General features: G+C 46.3%; 1 protein-coding gene across 12 annotated transcripts in view; it reads left to right on the top strand.

The window, feature by feature from the left end:
* The window catches only part of cyfip1 (cytoplasmic FMR1 interacting protein 1), a 123,075-nt gene that overhangs the window by 46,370 nt on the left and 54,271 nt on the right, over positions 1-22,434 (top strand). For all 12 annotated transcript variants that reach the window (XM_090227922.1, XM_090229256.1, XM_090227467.1 and 9 more), the window contains 6 exons: positions 1,945-2,067; positions 4,887-5,012; positions 10,424-10,590; positions 10,804-10,951; positions 19,640-19,793; positions 20,886-21,042. In XM_090227922.1, coding sequence (XP_090084048.1) covers positions 1,945-2,067; positions 4,887-5,012; positions 10,424-10,590; positions 10,804-10,951; positions 19,640-19,793; positions 20,886-21,042 — 875 coding nt within the window. The remainder of the gene's footprint in view (positions 1-1,944; positions 2,068-4,886; positions 5,013-10,423; positions 10,591-10,803; positions 10,952-19,639; positions 19,794-20,885; positions 21,043-22,434) is intronic.

A 22,434-nucleotide genomic window follows, 5' to 3' on the forward strand; every position in this document is an offset into this window, starting at 1 on the left:
TGCCAGTGACTCGAACTAATTGCAAAAATCGCTGAAGTTGGAGACTTATATTTCAATCACTAACTTTAAACATCAGCTATCTGAGCAGCTAACCGATCGCTGCAGCTGTACATAGCCCATCTGTAAATAGCCCACCCAATCTACCTACCTCATCCCCACATTTACTTTTCTGCTCTTTTGCACACCAGTATTTCTACTTGCACATCATCATCTGCTTATTTATCACTCCAGTATTAATGCTAAATTGTAATTACTTTGCTACTATGGCCTATTTATTGTCTACCTCCTCACTCCATTTGCACACACTGTATATAGACTTAATTTTTTTTCTACTCTATTATTGACTATGTTTGTTTATTCCATGTGTAACTCTGTGTTGTTTGTGTCGCACTGCTTTGCTTTATCTAGGCCAGGTCGCAGTTGTAAATGAGAACTTGTTCTCAACTGGCCTACCTGGTTAAATAAAGGTGAAATAAAAAATAAATTAAATTAAATTGCCATAGATAAAATGCAATTGTGTTCATTGGCCGCAGCTTATGCCTGCCCATACCATGACCCCACTGGGGCACTATGTTGTCGTGGCGGAATCCGAATTATTTAGGTAACATTTATAAATAAAATGTTTTGTTATTTTTATTGCTGATGTGAGTCAGTATGTTGGCAGCAGCCTCTCTATGTTAGTGATGGCTGTTTAACAGTCTGATGGCCTTGAGATAGAAGCTGTTTTTTTATTCACAACACTGTCTGTGTGTTTTGAATAAAACCAACTACATACTGTACAAGACATTTCCACTACAATGTTCACATTGTTGACATCAGCGAACTGCCCGCCCACACGACGCCATAAACGTGGTCTGCGGCCAGTTGGACGTACTGCCAAATTCTCTAAAACGACATTGGAGGCAGCTTATGGTAGATAAATGAACATTCAATTATCTGGCAACAGCTCTGGTGGACATTTCTGCAGTCAGAATGCCATTTGCACTCTCGCTCAACTTTAGACATCTGTGGCATTGTGCTATGTAACAAAACTGCACATTTTGCAGTGGCCTTTTATTGTCCCCGGGACAAGGTGCACCTGTGTAGTGATCATGCTGTTTTATCAGCTTCTTGATATGCAACACCTGTCAGGTGGATGGATTATCTTGATAAAGGAGAAATATTCACTAACAGGGAGGTAATACAAATTTGTGCACAACATTTGGGAAATTTCTGGGATCTTTTATTTCAGCTCATGGAACATGGGACCAACACTTTATGCACAGCTGGAGCCCTGAGCTGGAGATATTTTATTTGGCACATCTTAGATAGTAACTTAAAGTTATAAGCAGTGGCGTAGCACTATGAGGCGAGGGGGCCATGAGCTTTAGGGCCCTCCCCAATAAAAGACACAAAACATGGGTTGTTGACAGTATTGAAAATCATACCGTGTATATTTCAGAATACCTCGGCATACAGTATACCGCCCAAGCCTAATGTCAAGTGTAACCTGTAATGTGAAGGGTTAGGGTTAGTTAACCTGTTATGTGAAGGGTTAGTTAACCTGTAATGTGAAGGGTTAGGGTTAGTTAACCTGTAATGTGAAGGGTTAGGGTTAGTTAACCTGTAATGTGAAGGGTTGGGGTTAGTTAACCTGTAATGTGAAGGGTTAGGGTTAGTTAACCTGTTATGTGAAGGGTTGAAGGGTTAGGATTATGGTTATGGTTAGTTAACCTGATATGGAAAGGGTTAGGGTTAGTTAACCTGTTATGGAAAGGGTTAGGGTTAGTTAACCTCTTATGTGAAGGGTTAGGGTTAGTTAACCTGTTACGTGAAGGGTTAGGGTTAGTTAACCTGTTACGTGAAGGGTTAGGGTTAGTTAACCTGTTATGTGAAGGGTTGAAGGGTTAGGATTATGGTTATGGTTAGTTAACCTCTTGTCCTAATAAAGGTGTCTCTCTCTAGGTGGTGACGGGGTCCGGTCGTCAGGAGGCCCACAAGACAGACCATGAGTACAGGAAGCTGTTTGACTTGGCTCTGCAGGGGATGCAGCTACTGTCCCAGTGGAGCGCACACGTCATGGAAGTGGTGAGTGACCTCTAACCTTATCCCTGACCATAACCTGTTGTTTAGAAAACTTTTGTGTTATGGCTTTTCAACCTCTGCCATATTGTGGATTCAGAGCTGTCTATCTAATAGAAATCTAAGGGTTTTCTATCATGGAAGCTTCTCTAATGTCAAACATGTAAAGTGTGGTGTACCGCAGGGCAGCTCTTTTGGCCCTCTACTCTTTTCACCAATAACCTGCCACTGGCATTAAACACAGCATGTGTGTCCATGTATACTGATGATTCAACCATATACGCATCAGCAACCGCAGCTAATGAAGTCACTGAAACCCTTAACAAAGAGTTGCAGTCTGTTTTGGAATGGGTGACCAGTAATAAACTGGTCTTGAACATCTCTAAAACTAAGGGCAGTGTATTTGGTACAAATCATTCCCTAAGTTGTAGACCTCTGCTGAATCTGGTAATGAAGGCTGTTGAACAAGTTGAGGAGAGTAAATTACATGGGTTTTTATCTGTCTTTTTCGTTATGTGTCGGACCCCAGTAAGACTAGCTGTCACAGTTGGCTAATGGGGTTCTTAATAAATCAGATCAAACCCTAACCAACACACTTCATGGAAGTGGTGAGGTCCTACATCCCAAGTGATGGTGCCTTTGACAACAAAGACTACAGTGGAGACGACCCTCACAGACAGACACCTGCCAGAGACTTACTATCAGGGTGGCCAAACTGATTTCTCTCACAGTTCACACTGTGACTACTATCAGAGAGGAAGAGGAAGAGAGAGGCCCAAAATCTGTCTCCCTGCGGCAGGTGACGTTGTTTCGCCCACCAAGCAAGGAGTTTTTGTATGGAGGACAATGAGAGAGTGTCGAATTTGGCCAACAAACTGAATGGCTTATTTGATTGACTACAAGTTTAGTAAATCTTAAGTTGTTACGAGTGTATTGATATACAGTAACTGGGACAGGTGACATCCCGGAGTTATCTTGATGGCTATGCATATTCATGACATGAGGCTAGGCATGAGGCTAGGCATAGCATCTCTCTCCAATGAATACAGGCGGTTGATGTCAACAACCCTCATCGAATATTCAAAAAAGGATGACAAAAAATGAGGTATCCACCAATCCAAAGAAAGGATAGGCGAGAGCTAGACCGCCTTCCATGCTGCCTTGTGGAAAACCACTCCCATTTTTAGGGCGCAGAGACATCTTGTCAGTATATCCATGATCTTTCCTATTGTCTTCCCTATTGCCCACAGTCTCTCCTCAAGGTCTTTAAACACAAAATTATTTTTTTCAGTTCTCTCTTTCTGCTCTCTTTCTCTCTCTCTCTTTCTGTTCTTTCTCTCTTTCTGTTCTTTCTCTCTCTTTCTGTTCTTTCTCTCTTTCTTCTCTCTCTGCTTTCTCCTTTTCTCTCTTTCTGCTCCACACTGACTCTGTACCGGTACCCCCTGTATATAGCCTGCACATTGACTCTGTACCGGTACCCCCTGTATATAGCCTCCACATTGACTCTGTACCGGTACCCCCTGTATATAGCCTCCACACTGACTCTGTACCGGTACCCCCTGAATATAACCTCTACATTGACTCTGTACCGTAACACCCTGTATATAGCCTCCACATTGACTGTGTACCGTAACACCCTGTATATAGCCTCCACATTGACTCTGTACCAGTACCCCCTGTATATAGCCTCCACATTGACTCTGTATCGTAACACCCTGTATATAGCCTCCACAATGACTCTGTACCGGTACCCCCTGTATATAGCCTCCACACTGACTATGTACCGTAACACCCTGTATATAGCCTCCACATTGACTCTGTACCGTAACACCCTGTATATAGCCTCCACAGTGACTCTGTACCGTAACACCCTGTATATAGCCTCCACATTGACTCTGTACCGTAACACCCTGTATATAGCCTCCACATTGACTCTGTACCGTAACACCCTGTATATAGCCTCCACATTGACTCTGTACCGTAAATCCCTGTATATAGCCTCCACATTGTCTCTGTACCGTAACATCCTGTATATAGCCTCCACATTGACTCTGTACCGGTACCCCCTGTATATAGTCTCCACATTGACTCTGTACCGGTACCCCCTGTATATAGCCTCCACATTGACTCTGTACCGGTACCCCCTGTATATAGCCTCCACATTGACTCTGTACCGGTACCCCCTGTATATAGCCTCCACATTGACTCTGTACCGTAACACCCTGTATATAGCCTCCACATTGACTCTGTCCCGTAACACCCTGTATATAGCCTCCGAATTGACTCTGTATCGGGACCCCCTGTATATTACCTCCACATTGACTCTGTACCGTAATACCCTGTATATAGCCTCCACATTGACTCTGTACCGTAATACCCTGTATATAACCTCCACATTGACTCTGTACCGTAATACCCTGTATATAGCCTCCACATTGACTCTGTACCGTAATACCCTGTATATAACCTCCACATTGACTCTGTACCGTAATACCCTGTATATAGCCTCCACATTGACTCTGTACCGTAATACCCGGTATATAGCCTCCACATTGACTCTGTACCGTAATACCCTGTATATAACCTCCACATTGACTCTGTACCGTAATACCCTGTATATAGCCCCACTATTGTTATTTACTGTTGCTCTTTAACTATTTGTTATTCTTATCTCTTACTTATTTTGTTGTTGGTATTTTCTTAACTGTATTGTTGGTTAAGGGATTGTAAGTAAGCGTTTCACTGTTGTAGTCGGTGCATGTGACACCTGTTGATAATGATGAGGATGATGATGAGGATGATGATGAAGACAACTCTTCCTGCAGTACTCGTGGAAGCTGGTTCATCCAACGGATAAGTACTCGAACAAGGAGTGTCCTGACAACGCGGAGGAGTATGAACGAGCTACACGATACAACTACACCATGGAGGAGAAGTTTGCCCTTGTCGAGGTCAGTTTACTACCTTTTCCCTCCACAATCTGTCTGTTGTCCAATCACCCTAGCCTGGTCGTTACCTATTCTGGTCATTACCTAGCCTGGTCATTACCTATTCTGGTCATTACCTAGCCTGGTCGTTACCTAGCCTGGTCATTACCTAGCCTGGTCATTACCTAGCCTGGTCATTACCTAGCCTGGTCATTACCTATTCTGGTCATTACCTAGCCAGGTCATTACCTAGCTTGGTCCTGTATCTGTATCTGCTGTCTAGACCGCTGTTCTGGTCGTTACCTAGCCTGGTCATTACCTAGCCTGGTCATTACCTAGCCTGGTCGTTACCTAGCCTGGTCATTACCTAGCCAGGTCGTTACCTATTCTGGTTATTACCTAGCCTGGTCATTACCTATTCTGGTCATTACCTAGCCAGGTCATTACCTAGCTTGGTCCTGTATCTGTTTCTGCTGTCTAGCCAGCTGTTCTGGTCATTACCTAGCCTGGTCCTGTATCTGTTTCTGCTGTCTAGCCAGCTATCCTGGTCGTTACCTAGCTTGGTCCTGTATCTGTTTCTGCTGTCTAGCCAGCTGTCCTGGTCGTTACCTAGCTTGGTCCTGTATCTGTTTCTGCTGTCTAGCCAGCTGTTCTGGTCATTACCTGGCCTGGTCCTGTATCTATTTCTGCTGTCTAGCCAGCTGTTCTGGTCGTTACCTAGCCTGGTCATTACCTAGCCTGGTCATTACCTAACCTGGTCATTACCTAGCCTGGTCCTGTATCTGTTTCTGCTGTCTAGCCAGCTGTTCTGGTCATTACCTAGCCTGGTCCTGTATCTGTTTCTGCTGTCTAGCCAGCTGTTCTGGTCATTACCTAGCCTGGTCATTACCTAGCCTGGTCATTACCTAGCCTGGTCGTTACCTAGCCTGGTCATTACCTAGCCAGGTCGTTACCTATTCTGGTTATTACCTAGCCTGGTCATTACCTATTCTGGTCATTACCTAGCCAGGTCATTACCTAGCTTGGTCCTGTATCTGTTTCTGCTGTCTAGCCAGCTGTTCTGGTCATTACCTAGCCTGGTCCTGTATCTGTTTCTGCTGTCTAGCCAGCTATCCTGGTCGTTACCTAGCTTGGTCCTGTATCTGTTTCTGCTGTCTAGCCAGCTGTCCTGGTCGTTACCTAGCTTGGTCCTGTATCTGTTTCTGCTGTCTAGCCAGCTGTTCTGGTCATTACCTGGCCTGGTCCTGTATCTATTTCTGCTGTCTAGCCAGCTGTTCTGGTCGTTACCTAGCCTGGTCATTACCTAGCCTGGTCATTACCTAACCTGGTCATTACCTAGCCTGGTCCTGTATCTGTTTCTGCTGTCTAGCCAGCTGTTCTGGTCATTACCTAGCCTGGTCCTGTATCTGTTTCTGCTGTCTAGCCAGCTGTTCTGGTCATTACCTAGCCTGGTCATTACCTAGCCTGGTCATTACCTAGCCTGGTCGTTACCTAGCCTGGTCATTACCTAGCCAGGTCGTTACCTATTCTGGTCATTACCTAGCCTGGTCATTACCTATTCTGGTCATTACCTAGCCAGGTCATTACCTAGCTTGGTCCTGTATCTGTTTCTGCTGTCTAGCCAGCTGTTCTGGTCATTACCTAGCCTGGTCCTGTATCTGTTTCTGCTGTCTAGCCAGCTGTCCTGGTCGTTACCTAGCTTGGTCCTGTATCTGTTTCTGCTGTCTAGCCAGCTGTCCTGGTCGTTACCTAGCTTGGTCCTGTATCTGTTTCTGCTGTCTAGCCAGCTGTTCTGGTCATTACCTAGCCTGGTCCTGTATCTGTTTCTGCTGTCTAGCCAGCTGTTCTGGTCGTTACCTAGCCTGGTCATTACCTAGCCTGGTCGTTACCTAACCTGGTCATTACCTAGCCTGGTCATTACCTAGCCTGGTCATTACCTAGCCTGGTCGTTACCTAACCTGGTCATTACCTAGCCTGGTCATTACCTAACCTGGTCATTACCTAGCCTGGTCGTTACCTATCCTGGTCATTACCTAGCCTGGTCCTGTATCTGTTTCTGCTGTCTAGCCAGCTGTTCTGGTCATTACCTAGCCTGGTCATTACCTAGCCTGGTCGTTAACTAGCCTGGTCATTACCTAGCCTGGTCATTACCTAGCCTGGTCGTTACCTAGCCTGGTCATTACCTAGCCTGGTCCCATATCTGTTTCTGCTGTCTAGCCAACTGTTCTGGTCATTACCGAGCCTGGTCATTACCTATTCTGGTCATTACCTAGCCTGGTCGTTTCCTAACCTGGCCATTACCTATTTTGGTCATTACCTAGCCTGGTCTTTACCTAGCCTGGTCATTACCTAGCCTGGTCCCATATCTGTTTCTGCTGTCTAGCCAGCTGTTCTGGTCATTACCTAGCCTGGTCATTACCTTGCCTGGTCATTACCTAGCCTGGTCATTACCTAGCCAGGTCATTACCTAATCTGGTCATTACCTAGCCTGGTCATTACCTATTCTGGTCATTACCTAGCCAGGTCATTACCTATTCTGGTCATTACCTATTCTGGTCTTTGCCTAGCCAGGTCATTACCTAGCCTGGTCATGACCTATTCTGGTCATTACCTAGCCAGGTCATTACCTATTCTGGTCATTACCTATTCTGGTCTTTGCCTAGCCAGGTCATTACCTAGCCTGGTCATGACCTATTCTGGTCATTACCTAGCCTGGTCATTACCTATTCTGGTCATTACCTAGCCAGGTCATTACCTAGCCTGGTCATTACCTATTCTGGTCATTACCTAGCCTGGTCATGACCTATTCTGGTCATTACCTAGCCAGGTCATTACCTAGCCTGGTCATTACTGGTCATTGGGGCGGCAGGGTAGCCTAGTGGTTAGAGCGTTGGACTAGTAACCGGAAGGTTGTGAGTTCAAACCCCCGAGCTGACAAGGTACAAATCTGTCGTTCTGCCCCTGAACAGGCAGTTAACCCACTGTTCCCAGGCCGTCATTGAAAATAAGAATTTGTTCTTAACTGACTTGCCTGGTTAAATAAAGGTAAAATAAAAAAAAAAAAAAAAAAATTACCTATTCTGGTCGTTACCTATTCTGGTCATTACCTATTCTGGTCATTACCTAGCCTGGTCATTACCTATTCTGGTCATTACCTAGCCAGGTCATTACCTAGCTTGGTCCTGTATCTGTTTCTGCTGTCTAGCCAGCTGTTCTGGTCATTACCTAGCCTGGTCCTGTATCTGTTTCTGCTGTCTAGCCAGCTGTCCTGGTCGTTACCTAGCTTGGTCCTGTATCTGTTTCTGCTGTCTAGCCAGCTGTTCTGGTCATTACCTAGCCTGGTCCTGTATCTGTTTCTGCTGTCTAGCCAGCTGTTCTGGTCGTTACCTAGCCTGGTCATTACCTAGCCTGGTCATTACCTAACCTGGTCATTACCTAGCCTGGTCCTGTATCTGTTTCTGCTGTCTAGCCAGCTGTTCTGCTCATTACCTAGCCTGGTCCTGTATCTGTTTCTGCTGTCTAGCCAGCTGTTCTGGTCATTACCTAGCCTGGTCATTACCTAGCCTGGTCGTTACCTAGCCTGGTCATTACCTAGCCTGGTCATTACCTAGCCTGGTCCTGTATCTGTTTCTGCTGTCTAACCAGCTGTTCTGGTCATTACCTAGCCTGGTCATTACCTAACCTGGTCATTACTTAGCCTGGTCCTGTATCTGTTGCTGCTGTCTAGCCAGCTGTTCTGGTCATTACCTAGCCTGGTCATTACCTAGCCTGGTCGTTACCTAACCTGGTCATTACCTAGCTTGGTCATTACCTAGCCTGGTCATTACCTAGCCTGGTCGTTACCTAACCTGGTTATTACCTAGCCTGGTCATTACCTAACCTGGTCATTACCTAGCCTGGTCATTACCTAACCTGGTCATTACCTAGCCTGGTCCTGTATCTGTTTCTGCTGTCTAGCCAGCTGTTCTGGTCATTACCTAGCCTGGTCCCATATCTGTTTCTGCTGTCTAGCCAACTGTTCTGGTCATTACCGAGCCTGGTCATTACCTATTCTGGTCATTACCTAGCCTGGTCGTTTCCTAACCTGGCCATTACCTATTTTGGTCATTACCTAGCCTGGTCTTTACCTAGCCTGGTCATTACCTAGCCTGGTCCCATATCTGTTTCTGCTGTCTAGCCAGCTGTTCTGGTCATTACCTAGCCTGGTCATTACCTAGCCTGGTCATTACCTAGCCAGGTCATTACCTAATCTGGTCATTACCTAGCCTGGTCATTACCTATTCTGGTCATTACCTAGCCAGGTCATTACCTATTCTGGTCATTACCTATTCTGGTCTTTACCTAGCCAGGTCATTACCTAGCCTGGTCATGACCTATTCTGGTCATTACCTAGCCAGGTCATTACCTTTTTCTGGTCATTACCTAGCCGGGTCATTACCTAGCCTGGTCATTACCTATTCTGGTCATTACCTAGCCTGGTCATGACCTATTCTGGTCATTACCTAGCCAGGTCATTACCTATTCTGGTCATTACCTAGCCAGGTCATTACCTAGCCTGGTCATTACCTAGCCTGGTCGTTACCTATTCTGGTCATTACCTATTCTGGTCATTATCTAACCTGGCCATTACCTATTCTGGTCATTACCTATTCTGGTCTTTACCTATTCTGGTCATTACCTAGCCTGGTCATTACCTAGCCTAGTCGTTACCTAGCCTGGTCATTACCTAGCCTGGTCATTACCTATTCTGGTCATTACCTAGCCTGGTCGTTACCTATTCTGGTCATTACCTATTCTGGTCATTACCTATTCTGGTCATTATCTAACCTGGTCATTACCTAACCTGGTCATTGCCTAACCTGGTCATTACCTAGCCTGGTCATTACCTAACCTTGTCATTACCTAACCTGGTCATTACCTATTCTTATCATTACCTAACCTGGTCATTACCTAGCCTGGTCATTACCTATCCTGGTCATTACCTGGCCTGGTCATTACCTAGCCTGGTCCCTTCTGTGGTCCTAGGACTTCTATAGGAGTTTGCTAGACGGCACAAATCATCTCTAACTCTAAAGTTGACTGCTTTGGCCAACTGCTGTAACGAAGGGTTTATAAATGTATGTCTGAGGTGTGTTAGAGACTAACTAACCTGTCTCTAGGTGTGTTAAAGACTGACCGTGAGGTGGTCCTTCCCTCCAGGTGATGGCCATGATAAAGGGTTTATAAATGTCTGTCTGAGGTGTGGTCCTTCCCTCCAGGTGATGGCCATGATAAAGGGTTTATAAATGTCTGTCTGAGGTGTGGTCCTTCCCTCCAGGTGATGGCCATGATAAAGGGTTTATAAATGTCTGTCTGAGGTGTGGTCCTTCCCTCCAGGTGATGGCCATGATAAAGGGTTTATAAATGTCTGTCTGAGGTGTGGTCCTTCCCTCCAGGTGATGGCCATGATAAAGGGTTTACAGGTCCTGATGGGTCGTATGGAGTCGGTGTTTAACCACGCTATCCGCCACACCATCTACTCGGCCCTGCAGGACTTCGCCCAGCTCACCCTGAGAGACCCGCTACGGCAGGCCATCAAGAAGAAGAAGAGCGTGGTGCAGAGGTACATTGACTCTGGGGGGGGGGGGGTGCAGAGGTACTACGGAACACACAGGACCGCACAAAACATCCTTGAAGGGGGGGGGGGGGGGGGCAGAGTTCTCCAGCTAGTGCAGGGTTTTGTTCCCTACCTGCTTTATCATCTCCAGTGTCAGAGTGTCAGACCCCTGATGTGAACTGAGAGTTTTTCATGTATGTGGTGCTGTTCTCTCCCCAGTGTCCTGCAGGCCATCAGGAAGACCATCTGTGATTGGGAGACAGGGCGTGAGCCCCACAATGACCCTGCCCTGCGAGGAGAGAAAGACCCCAAGGGAGGCTTTGACATCAAGGTCCCCCGCCGTGCCGTCGGCCCCTCCAGCACACAGGTCTGTCACCGCTCTGTGTCTACGATTACTACTACAGACAGCCATCGCTGTAACCTGACTTTATTTCTCACAGGTTGTCTCCTTTTTACCATCACAGCCTCCTATCCTAGTCATATCATGACGTCATACCATCGTCGTTCTCACAGTGCCTATATAACCTAAACTGTAATCTGGCGGAAGATGTATCAGCTGTACCATAGCATTAGCTTTTTCTAGATCACTAATGACCTTCCTGGAACCAGAGTAAAACGTTCTAAGAACCTCCCTGGAACCAAAGTAAAACGTTCTCAGAACCTTCCTGGAACCAGAGTAAAACGTTCTAAGAACCTCCCTGTAACCAGTGTAAAACGTTCTCAGAACCTTCTTGGAACCAGAGTAAAACGTTCTAATAACCTCCCTGTAACCCCAAAATAACTGTTCCTAGAACAGGCAAAATGTTCACTTCTGCTCTCAAAACGTTTAAAAAACCTGTCAGGAAACTTATGGCTTCGTTCCCACAACCAATGTCAAACCAAAAACATAAGTTTCCACAACTTCCAAGCTGGGAGAGCTCTATGCAACGGGTGTTGATCCAGCCTGAAGCCATGTAATTTCTCGCTACACTTTGAAGCAGTCTAACGTAATCAAATCAAATGTATTTATAAAGCCCTGTCACGACTTCCTCCGAAGTCGGTTCCTCTCCTTGTTCGGGTGGCGGTCGGGTCACCGGTCTTCTAGCCATCGTCGATCCACTTTTCATTTCCCATTTGTTTTGTCTTGTTTTCCCACACACCTGGTTCTCATTCCCTCATTACATGTTGTGTATTTAACCCTCTGTTCCCCCCATGTCTTTGTGTGGAATTGTTTGCTGTAAGTGACTGGTGCACGTCGGGTTTTGTACCCATGCTGGTTATTTCTTTATGCCGTTGGAATTAAACTGCTCCGGTTATTACCTAGTTCTGCTCTCCTGTGTCTGACTTCACTGCCACCGGTTACACACCCCTTTACAGAGTCTTGTTTCACTGCCACCAGTTACACACCCCTTTACAGAGTCACTGCCACCAGTTACACACCCCTTTACAGAGTCACTGCCACCAGTTACACACCCCTTTACAGAGTCTTGTTTCACTGCCACCAGTTACACACCCCTCTACAGAGTCTTGTTTCACTGCCACTAGTTACACACCCCTTTACAGAGTCACTGCCACCAGTTACACACCCCTTTACAGAGTCACTGCCACCAGTTACACACCCCTTTACAGAGTCTTGTTTCACTGCCACCAGTTACACACCCCTCTACAGAGTCTTGTTTCACTGCCACCGGTTACACACCCCTTTACAGAGTCTTGTTTCACTGTCACCAGTTACACACCCCTTTACAGAGTCTTGTTTCACTGCCACCAGTTACACACCCCTTTACAGAGTCACTGCCACCAGTTACACACCCCTTTACAGAGTCTTGTTTCACTGCCACCAGTTACACACCCCTTTACAGAGTCTTGTTTCACTGCCACCAGTTACACACCCCTTTACAGAGTCTTGTTTCACTGCCACCAGTTACACACCCCTTTACAGAGTCTTGTTTCACTGCCACCAGTTACACACCCCTTTACAGAGTCTTGTTTCACTGCCACCAGTTACACACCCCTTTACAGAGTCTTGTTTCACTGCCACCAGTTACACACCCCTTTACAGAGTCTTGTTTCACTGCCACCAGTTACACACCCCTTTACAGAGTCTTGTTTCACTGCCACCAGTTACACACCCCTTTACAGAGTCTTGTTTCACTGCCACCAGTTACACACCCCTTTACAGAGTCTTGTTTCACTGCTACCAGTTACACACCCCTTTACAGAGTCTTGTTTCACTGCCACCAGTTACACACCCCTCTACAGAGTCTTGTTTAACTGCCACCGGTTACACACCCCTTTACAGAGTCTTGTTTCACTGCCACCAGTTACACACCCCTTTACAGAGTCTTGTTTCACTGCTACCAGTTACACACCCCTTTACAGAGTCACTGCCACCAGTTACACACCCCTTTACAGAGTCTTGTTTCACTGCCACCAGTTACACACCCCTTTACAGAGTCTTGTTTCACTGCCACCGGTTACACACCCCTTTACAGAGTCTTGTTTCACTGCCACCAGTTACACACCCCTTTACAGAGTCTTGTTTCACTACCACCAGTTACACACCCCTTTACAGAGTCTTGTTTCACTGCCACCAGTTACACACCCCTTTACAGAGTCTTGTTTCACTGCCACCAATTACACACCCCTTTACATAGTCTTGTTTCACTGCCACCAGTTACACACCCTTTTACAGAGTCACTATCACCAGTTACACACCCCTTTACAGAGTCTTGTTTCACTGCCACCAGTTACACACCCCTTTACAGAGTCTTGTTTCACTGCCACCAGTTACACACCCCTTTACAGAGTCACTGCCACCAGTTACACACCCCTTTACAGAGTCTTGTTTCACTGCCACCAGTTACACACCCCTTTACAGAGTCTTGTTTCACTGCCACCAGTTACACACCCCTTTACAGAGTCTTGTTTCACTGCCACCAGTTACACACCCCTTTACAGAGTCTTGTTTCACTGCTACCAGTTACACACCCCTTTACAGAGTCACTGCCACCAGTTACACACCCCTTTACAGAGTCTTGTTTCACTGCCACCAGTTACACACCCCTTTACAGAGTCTTGTTTCACTGCCACCGGTTACACACCCCTTTACAGAGTCTTGTTTCACTGCCACCAGTTACACACCCCTTTACAGAGTCTTGTTTCACTACCACCAGTTACACACCCCTTTACAGAGTCTTGTTTCACTGCCACCAGTTACACACCCCTTTACAGAGTCTTGTTTCACTGCCACCAATTACACACCCCTTTACATAGTCTTGTTTCACTGCCACCAGTTACACACCCTTTTACAGAGTCACTATCACCAGTTACACACCCCTTTACAGAGTCTTGTTTCACTGCCACCAGTTACACACCCCTTTACAGAGTCTTGTTTCACTGCCACCAGTTACACACCCCTTTACAGAGTCACTGCCACCAGTTACACACCCCTTTACAGAGTCTTGTTTCACTGCCACCAGTTACACACCCCTTTACAGAGTCTTGTTTCACTGCCACCAGTTACACACCCCTTTACAGAGTCTTGTTTCACTGCCACCAGTTACACACCCCTTTACAGAGTCTTGTTTCACTGCCACCAGTTACACACCCCTTTACAGAGTCTTGTTTCACTGCCACCAGTTACACACCCCTTTACAGAGTCTTGTTTCACTGCCACCAGTTACACACCCCTTTACAGAGTCTTGTTTCACTGTCACCAGTTACACACCCCTTTACAGAGTCTTGTTTCACTGCCACCAGTTACACACCCCTTTACAGAGTCTTGTTTCACTGCCACCAGTTACACACCCCTTTACAGAGTCTTGTTTCACTGCTACCAGTTACACACCCCTTTACAGAGTCTTGTTTCACTGCCACCAGTTACACACCCCTTTACAGAGGCTTGTTTCACTGTCACCAGTTACACACCCCTTTACAGAGTCACTGCCACCAGTTACACACCCCTTTACAGAGTCACTGCCACCAGTTACACACCCCTTTACAGAGTCTTGTTTCACTGTCACCAGTTACACACCCCTTTACAGAGTCTTGTTTCACTGTCACCAGTTACACACCCCTTTACAGAGTCTTGTTTCACTGTCACCAGTTACACACCCCTTTACAGAGTCTTGTTTCACTATCACCAGTTACACACCCCTTTACAGAGTCACTGTCACCAGTTACACACCCCTTTACAGAGTCTTGTTTCACTGTCACCAGTTACACACCCCTTTACAGAGTCACTGCCACCAGTTACACACCCCTTCACAGAGTCTTGTTTCACTGCCACCAGTTACACACCCCTTTACAGAGTCTTGTTTCACTGCTACCAGTTACACACCCCTTTACAGAGTCACTGCCACCAGTTACACACCCCTTTACAGAGTCACTGCCACCAGTTACACACCCCTTTACAGAGTCTTGTTTCACTGTCACCAGTTACACACCCCTTTACAGAGTCTTGTTTCACTGTCACCAGTTACACACCCCTTTACAGAGTCTTGTTTCACTGTCACCAGTTACACACCCCTTTACAGAGTCACTGCCACCAGTTACACACCCCTTTACAGAGTCACTGCCACCAGTTACACACCCCTTTACAGAGTCTTGTTTCACTGCCACCAGTTACACACCCCTTTACAGAGTCTTGTTTCACTGCCACCAGTTACACACCCCTTTACAGAGTCTTGTTTCACTGCCACCAGTTACACACCCCTTTACAGAGTCTTGTTTCACTACCACCAGTTACACACCCCTTTACAGAGTCTTGTTTCACTGCCACCAGTTACACACCCCTTTACAGAGTCTTGTTTCACTGCCACCAATTACACACCCCTTTACATAGTCTTGTTTCACTGCCACCAGTTACACACCCTTTTACAGAGTCACTGTCACCAGTTACACACCCCTTTACAGAGTCTTGTTTCACTGCCACCAGTTACACACCCCTTTACAGAGTCTTGTTTCACTGTCACCAGTTACACACCCCTTTACAGAGTCTTGTTTCACTGTCACCAGTTACACACCCCTTTACAGAGTCTTGTTTCACTGTCACCAGTTACACACCCCTTTACAGAGTCACTGCCACCAGTTACACACCCCTTTACAGAGTCACTGCCACCAGTTACACACCCCTTTACAGAGTCACTGCCACGAGTTACACACCCCTTTACAGAGTCTTGTTTCACTGTCACCAGTTACACACCCCTTTACAGAGTCTTGTTTCACTGTCACCAGTTACACACCCCTTTACAGAGTCTTGTTTCACTGTCACCAGTTACACACCCCTTTACAGAGTCTTGTTTCACTATCACCAGTTACACACCCCTTTACAGAGTCACTGTCACCAGTTACACACCCCTTTACAGAGTCTTGTTTCACTGCCACCAGTTACACACCCCTTTACAGAGTCACTGCCACCAGTTACACACCCCTTCACAGAGTCTTGTTTCACTGCCACCAGTTACACACCCCTTTACAGAGTCTTGTTTCACTGCTACCAGTTACACACCCCTTTACAGAGTCTTGTTTCACTGCCACCAGTTACACACCCCTTTACAGAGTCCTTTTTTCACTACCACCAGTTACACACCCCTTTACAGAGTCTTGTTTCACTGTAACCAGTTACACACCCCTTTACAGAGTCTTGTTTCACTGCCACCAGTTACACACCCCTTTACAGAGTCTAGTTTCACTGTCACCAGTTACACACCCCTTTACAGAGTCACTGTCACCAGTTACACACCCCTTTACAAAGTCACTGCCACCAGTTACACACCCCTTTACAGAGTCTTGTTTCACTGCCACCAGTTACACACCCCTTTACAGAGTCTTGTTTCACTGTCACCAGTTACACACCCCTTTACAGAGTCTTGTTTCACTGTCACCAGTTACACACCCCTTTACAGAGTCTTGTTTCACTGTCACCAGTTACACACCCCTTTACAGAGTCACTGCCACCAGTTACACACCCCTTTACAGAGTCACTGCCACCAGTTACACACCCCTTTACAGAGTCTTGTTTCACTGCCACCAGTTACACACCCCTTTACAGAGTCTTGTTTCACTGTCACCAGTTACACACCCCTTTACAGAGTCTTGTTCCACTACCAGCAGTTACAGACCCCTCTACAGAGTCTTGTTTCACTGCCACCAGTTACACACCCCTTTACAGAGTCTTGTTTCACTGTCACCAGTTACACACCCCTTTACAGAGTCTTGTTCCACTACCAGCAGTTACACACCCCTTTACAGAGTCTTGTTTCACTGCTACCAGTTACACACCCCTTTACAGAGTCTTGTTTCACTGTCACCAGTTACACACCCCTTACAGACCTTTTTTAACCTGTAGACCGTAAGCAGTACCAATCAAATGTATTTCCAGCGGTTAACCATTAACATTCCTAAGACTAACCAGAAGTGTTGGTGGCGACCAACCAGAAGTTAGTTACATACAGGACAGTTTTTTGTGGAGACCAACTAGAAGTTAGTTACATACAGGACAGTGTTGGTGGCGACCAACCAGAAGTTAGTTACATACAGGACAGTTTTTTGTGGAGACCAACTAGAAGTTAGTTACATACAGGACAGTGTTGGTGGCGACCAACCAGAAGTTAGTTACATACAGGACAGTTTTTTGTGGAGACCAACTAGAAGTTAGTTACATACAGGACAGTTTTGGTGGAGACCAACTAGAAGTTAGTTACATACAGGACAGTGTTGGTGGAGACCAACTAGAAGTTAGTTACATACAGAACAGTGTTGGTGGAGACCAACCAGAAGTTAGTTACATACAGGACAGTTTTGGTGGAGACCAACTAGAAGTTAGTTACATACAGGACAGTGTTGGTGGAGACCAACTAGAAGTTAGTTACATACAGAACAGTTTTGGTGGAGACCAACCAGAAGTTAGTTACATACAGGACAGTTTTGGTGGAGACCAACTAGAAGTTAGTTACATACAGAACAGTGTTGGTGGAGACCAACTAGAAGTTAGTTACATACAGGACAGTGTTGGTGGAGACCAACCAGAAGTTAGTTACATACAGGACAGTTTTGATGGAGACCAACTAGAAGTTAGTTACATACAGGACAGTGTTGGTGGAGACCAACTAGAAGTTAGTTACATACAGAACAGTGTTGGTGGAGACCAACCAGAAGTTAGTTACATACAGGACAGTTTTGGTGGAGACCAACTAGAAGTTAGTTACATACAGGACAGTGTTGGTGGAGACCAACTAGAAGTTAGTTACATACAGAACAGTGTTGGTGGAGACCAACTAGAAGTTAGTTACATACAGAACAGTGTTGGTGGAGACCAACTAGAAGTTAGTTACATACAGAACAGTGTTGGTGGAGACCAACTAGAAGTTAGTTACATACAGAACAGTGTTGGTGGAGACCAACTAGAAGTTAGTTACATACAGAACAGTGTTGGTGGAGACCAACTAGAAGTTAGTTACATACAGAACAGTGTTGGTGGAGACCAACTAGAAGTTAGTTACATACAGGACAGTTTTGGTGGAGACCAAGTAGAAGTTAGTTACATACAGGACAGTGTTGGTGGAGACCAACTAGAAGTTAGTTACATACAGGACAGTTTTGGTGGAGACCAACTAGAAGTTAGTTACATACAGAACAGTGTTGGTGGAGACCAACTAGAAGTTAGTTACATACAGAACAGTGTTGGTGGAGACCAACTAGAAGTTAGTTACATACAGGACAGTTTTGATGGAGACCAACTAGAAGTTAGTTACATACAGGACAGTGTTGGTGGAGACCAACTAGAAGTTAGTTACATACAGGACAGTTTTGGTGGAGACCAACTAGAAGTTAGTTACATACAGGACAGTGTTGGTGGAGACCAACTAGAAGTTAGTTACATACAGAACAGTGTTGGTGGAGACCAACCAGAAGTTAGTTACATACAGAACAGTGTTGGTGGAGACCAACTAGAAGTTAGTTACATACAGGACAGTGTTGGTGGAGACCAACTAGAAGTTAGTTACATACAGAACAGTGTTGGTGGAGACCAACTAGAAGTTAGTTACATACAGAACAGTGTTGGTGGAGACCAACTAGAAGTTAGTTACATACAGAACAGTGTTGGTGGAGACCAACTAGAAGTTAGTTACATACAGGACAGTTTTGGTGGAGACCAAGTAGAAGTTAGTTACATACAGGACAGTGTTGGTGGAGACCAACTAGAAGTTAGTTACATACAGGACAGTTTTGGTGGAGACCAACTAGAAGTTAGTTACATACAGAACAGTGTTGGTGGAGACCAACTAGAAGTTAGTTACATACAGGACAGTGTTGGTGGAGACCAACCAGAAGTTAGTTACATACAGAACAGTGTTGGTGGAGACCAAGTAGAAGTTAGTTACATACAGAACAGTGTTGGTGGAGACCAACTAGAAGTTAGTTACATACAGAACAGTGTTGGTGGAGACCAACTAGAAGTTAGTTACATACAGAACAGTGTTGGTGGAGACCAACTAGAAGTTAGTTACATACAGAACAGTGTTGGTGGAGACCAACTAGAAGTTAGTTACATACAGGACAGTGTTGGTGGAGACCAACTAGAAGTTAGTTACATACAGAACAGTGTTGGTGGAGACCAACTAGAAGTTAGTTACATACAGAACAGTGTTGGTGGAGACCAACTAGAAGTTAGTTACATACAGGACAGTTTTGGTGGAGACCAACTAGAAGTTAGTTACATACAGGACAGTTTTGGTGGAGACCAACTAGAAGTTAGTTACATACAGAACAGTGTTGGTGGAGACCAACTAGAAGTTAGTTACATACAGAACAGTGTTGGTGGAGACCAACTAGAAGTTAGTTACATACAGAACAGTGTTGGTGGAGACCAACTAGAAGTTAGTTACATACAGAACAGTGTTGGTGGAGACCAACTAGAAGTTAGTTACATACAGAACAGTGTTGGTGGAGACCAAACAGAAATGGAATATTAAACCCTTTATTAAACCTTAAACCTAATTTCTCCTCCTCCTCCCCTCTGTGCCTTTCCATTCCTCCTCCTGCCTCCTCTTCCTCTCCTCCTCCTCTGTAGCTGTACATGGTTCGTACCATGCTGGAGTCTCTGATAGCTGATAAAAGTGGTTCTAAGAAGACTCTCCGCAGCTGTCTGGAGGGACCCACCATCATGGACATGGAGAAGTTCCACAGAGAGTCCTTCTTCTATACTCACCTGCTCAACTTCAGCGGTAAGGAGACCGGTAGAGACAGACTTCAGCGGTAAGGAGACCGGTAGAGACAGACTTCAGGGGTAAGGAGACCGGTAGAGACAGACGTCAGGGGTAAGGAGACCGGTATAGACAGACTTCAGGGGTAAGGAGACCGGTAGAGACAGACTTCAGGGGTAAGGAGACCGGTAGAGACAGACTTCAGCGGTAAGGAGACCGGTAGAGACGGACTTCAGCGGTAAGGAGACCGGTAGAGACAGACTTCAGCGGTAAGGAGACCGGTAGAGACAGACTTTAGCGGTAAGAAGACCGGTAGAGACAGACTTCAGCGGTAAGGAGACCGGTAGACACAGACTTCAGGGGTAAGGAGACCGGTAGAGACAGACTTCAGCGGTAAGGAGACCGGTAGAGACAGACTTCAGCGGTAAGGAGACCGGTAGACACAGACTTCAGGGGTAAGGAGACCGGTAGAGACAGACTTCAGCGGTAAGGAGACCGGTAGAGACAGACTTCAGCGGTAAGGAGACCGGTAGAGACAGACTTCAGCGGTAAGGAGACCGGTAGAGACAGACTTCAGCGGTAAGGAGACCGGTAGAGACAGACTTCAGGGGTAAGGAGACCGGTAGAGACAGACTTCAGCGGTAAGGAGACCGGTAGAGACAGACTTCAGCGGTAAGGAGACCGGTAGAGACAGAGTCTACATCCCAAATGGCACCACTTTAGACCAGCGGACATAGGATGATGCAGCCGGTACCTCCTGCTCCCACTGTCCCCTCTCTAACCCTCTGTCCCCTCTCTAACCCTCTGTCCCCTCCCTAACCCTCTGTCCCCTCTCTAACCCCCTGTCCCCTCTCTACCCCTAACCCTCCGTCTGTCCCCCCCAACCCTCTGTCCCCTCTCTAACCCTCCGTCCCCTCTAACCCTCTGTCCCCTCTAACCCTCTGTCCCCTCTAACCCTCTGTCCCCTCTCTAACCCTCTGTCCCCTCTCTAACCCTCTGTCCCCTCTCTATAACCCTCTGTCCCCTCTCTATAACCCCCTGTCCCCTCTCTAACCCTTTGTCCCCTCCCTAACCCCCTGTCCCCTCTCTAACCCTCTGTCCCCTCCCTAACAGAGACCCTACAGCAGTGCTGTGACCTGTCTCAGCTGTGGTTCAGAGAGTTCTTCCTGGAGCTGACCATGGGTGGCAGGATCCAGTTCCCCATCGAGATGTCCATGCCCTGGATCCTCACAGACCACATACTGGAGACCAAGGAGGCCTCTATGATGGAGTAAGACACTGTTTAGACCACTGTGTGTGTCCGTTCATCTGTCCGTCCCCTGTAACCTCAAGGAGGCCTCTATAATGGAGTAAGACACCATGTTAGAGCAGTGTGTGTGTGTGTGTGTGTGTGTCCGTCCGACACACACTCCTGTTGGGCGGTTTCCCGATGTTCATACCGTCGAAACTAAAATAAATGAATTGTGAAGACAGGCAGTCTCATCAAGTTATACAGGTAGGAGCCACATGTCATTTCAAAATAAATCTAACTTTGTCTCCTTCACCCAAATCCAGATAGCTGGTGTTCTTAAAGAACTGTAAAATCTGGACCCCTACAAATAAGCAGGGCTAGACAATCTGGACCCCTACAAATCAGCTGGGCTAGACAATCTGGACCCCTCCAAATCAGCTGGGCTAGACAATCTGGACCCCTACAAATCAGCCGGACTAGACAATCTGGACCCCTACAAATCAGCAGGGCTAGACAATCTGGACCCCTACAAATCAGCTGGGCTAGACAATCTGGACCCCTACATATCAGCTGGGCTAGACAATCTGGACCCTCTCTTTCTAAAATTATCTGCCAAAATTGTTGCAACCTGTTCAACCTCTCTTTCGTATCGTCTGAGATCCCCAAAGATTGGAAAGCTGCCGCGGTCATCCCCCTCTTCAAAGGGGGAGACACTCTAGACCCAAACTGCTACAGACCTATATCTAGTGATTCTCTGATCCACCTCTACACAGACGACACCATTCTGTATACTTCTGGCCCTTCTTTGGACACTGTGTTAACTACCCTCCAGACGAGCTTCAATGCCATACAACTCTCCTTCCATGGCCTCCAACTGCTCTTAAATACAAGTAAAACTAAATGCATGCTCTTCAATCGATTGATGCCCACACCTGCCCGCCTGTCCAGCATCACTACTCTGGACGGCTCTCACTTGAATATGAATATGTAGACAACTACAAATACCTAGGTGTCTGGTTAGACTATAAACTCTTCTTCCAGACTCACATTAAGCATCTCCAATCCAAAATTAAATCTAGAATCAGCTTCCTATTTCGCAACAAAGCATCCTTCACTCATGCTGCCAAACATACCCTTGTAAAATTGACCGTCCTACCGATCCTTGACTTTGGCGATGTCATCTATAAAATAGCCTCCAACACTCTACTCAGCAAATTGGATGTAGTCTATCATAGTGCCATCCGTTTTGTCACCAAAGCCCCATATACTACCCACTACTGCGACCTGTACACTCTCGTTGTTTGGCCCTCACTTCATACTCGTCGCCAAACCCACTGGCTACAGGTTATCTACAAGTCTCTGCTAGGTAAAGCCCCGCCTTATCTCACTGGTCACCATAGCAGCACCCACTCGTAGCACGCGCTCCAGCAG

Source organism: Oncorhynchus mykiss, chromosome 1, assembly GCF_057628025.1.
Source record: "Oncorhynchus mykiss isolate SJ-2025 chromosome 1, ASM5762802v1, whole genome shotgun sequence".
NCBI lineage: Eukaryota > Metazoa > Chordata > Actinopteri > Salmoniformes > Salmonidae > Oncorhynchus > Oncorhynchus mykiss.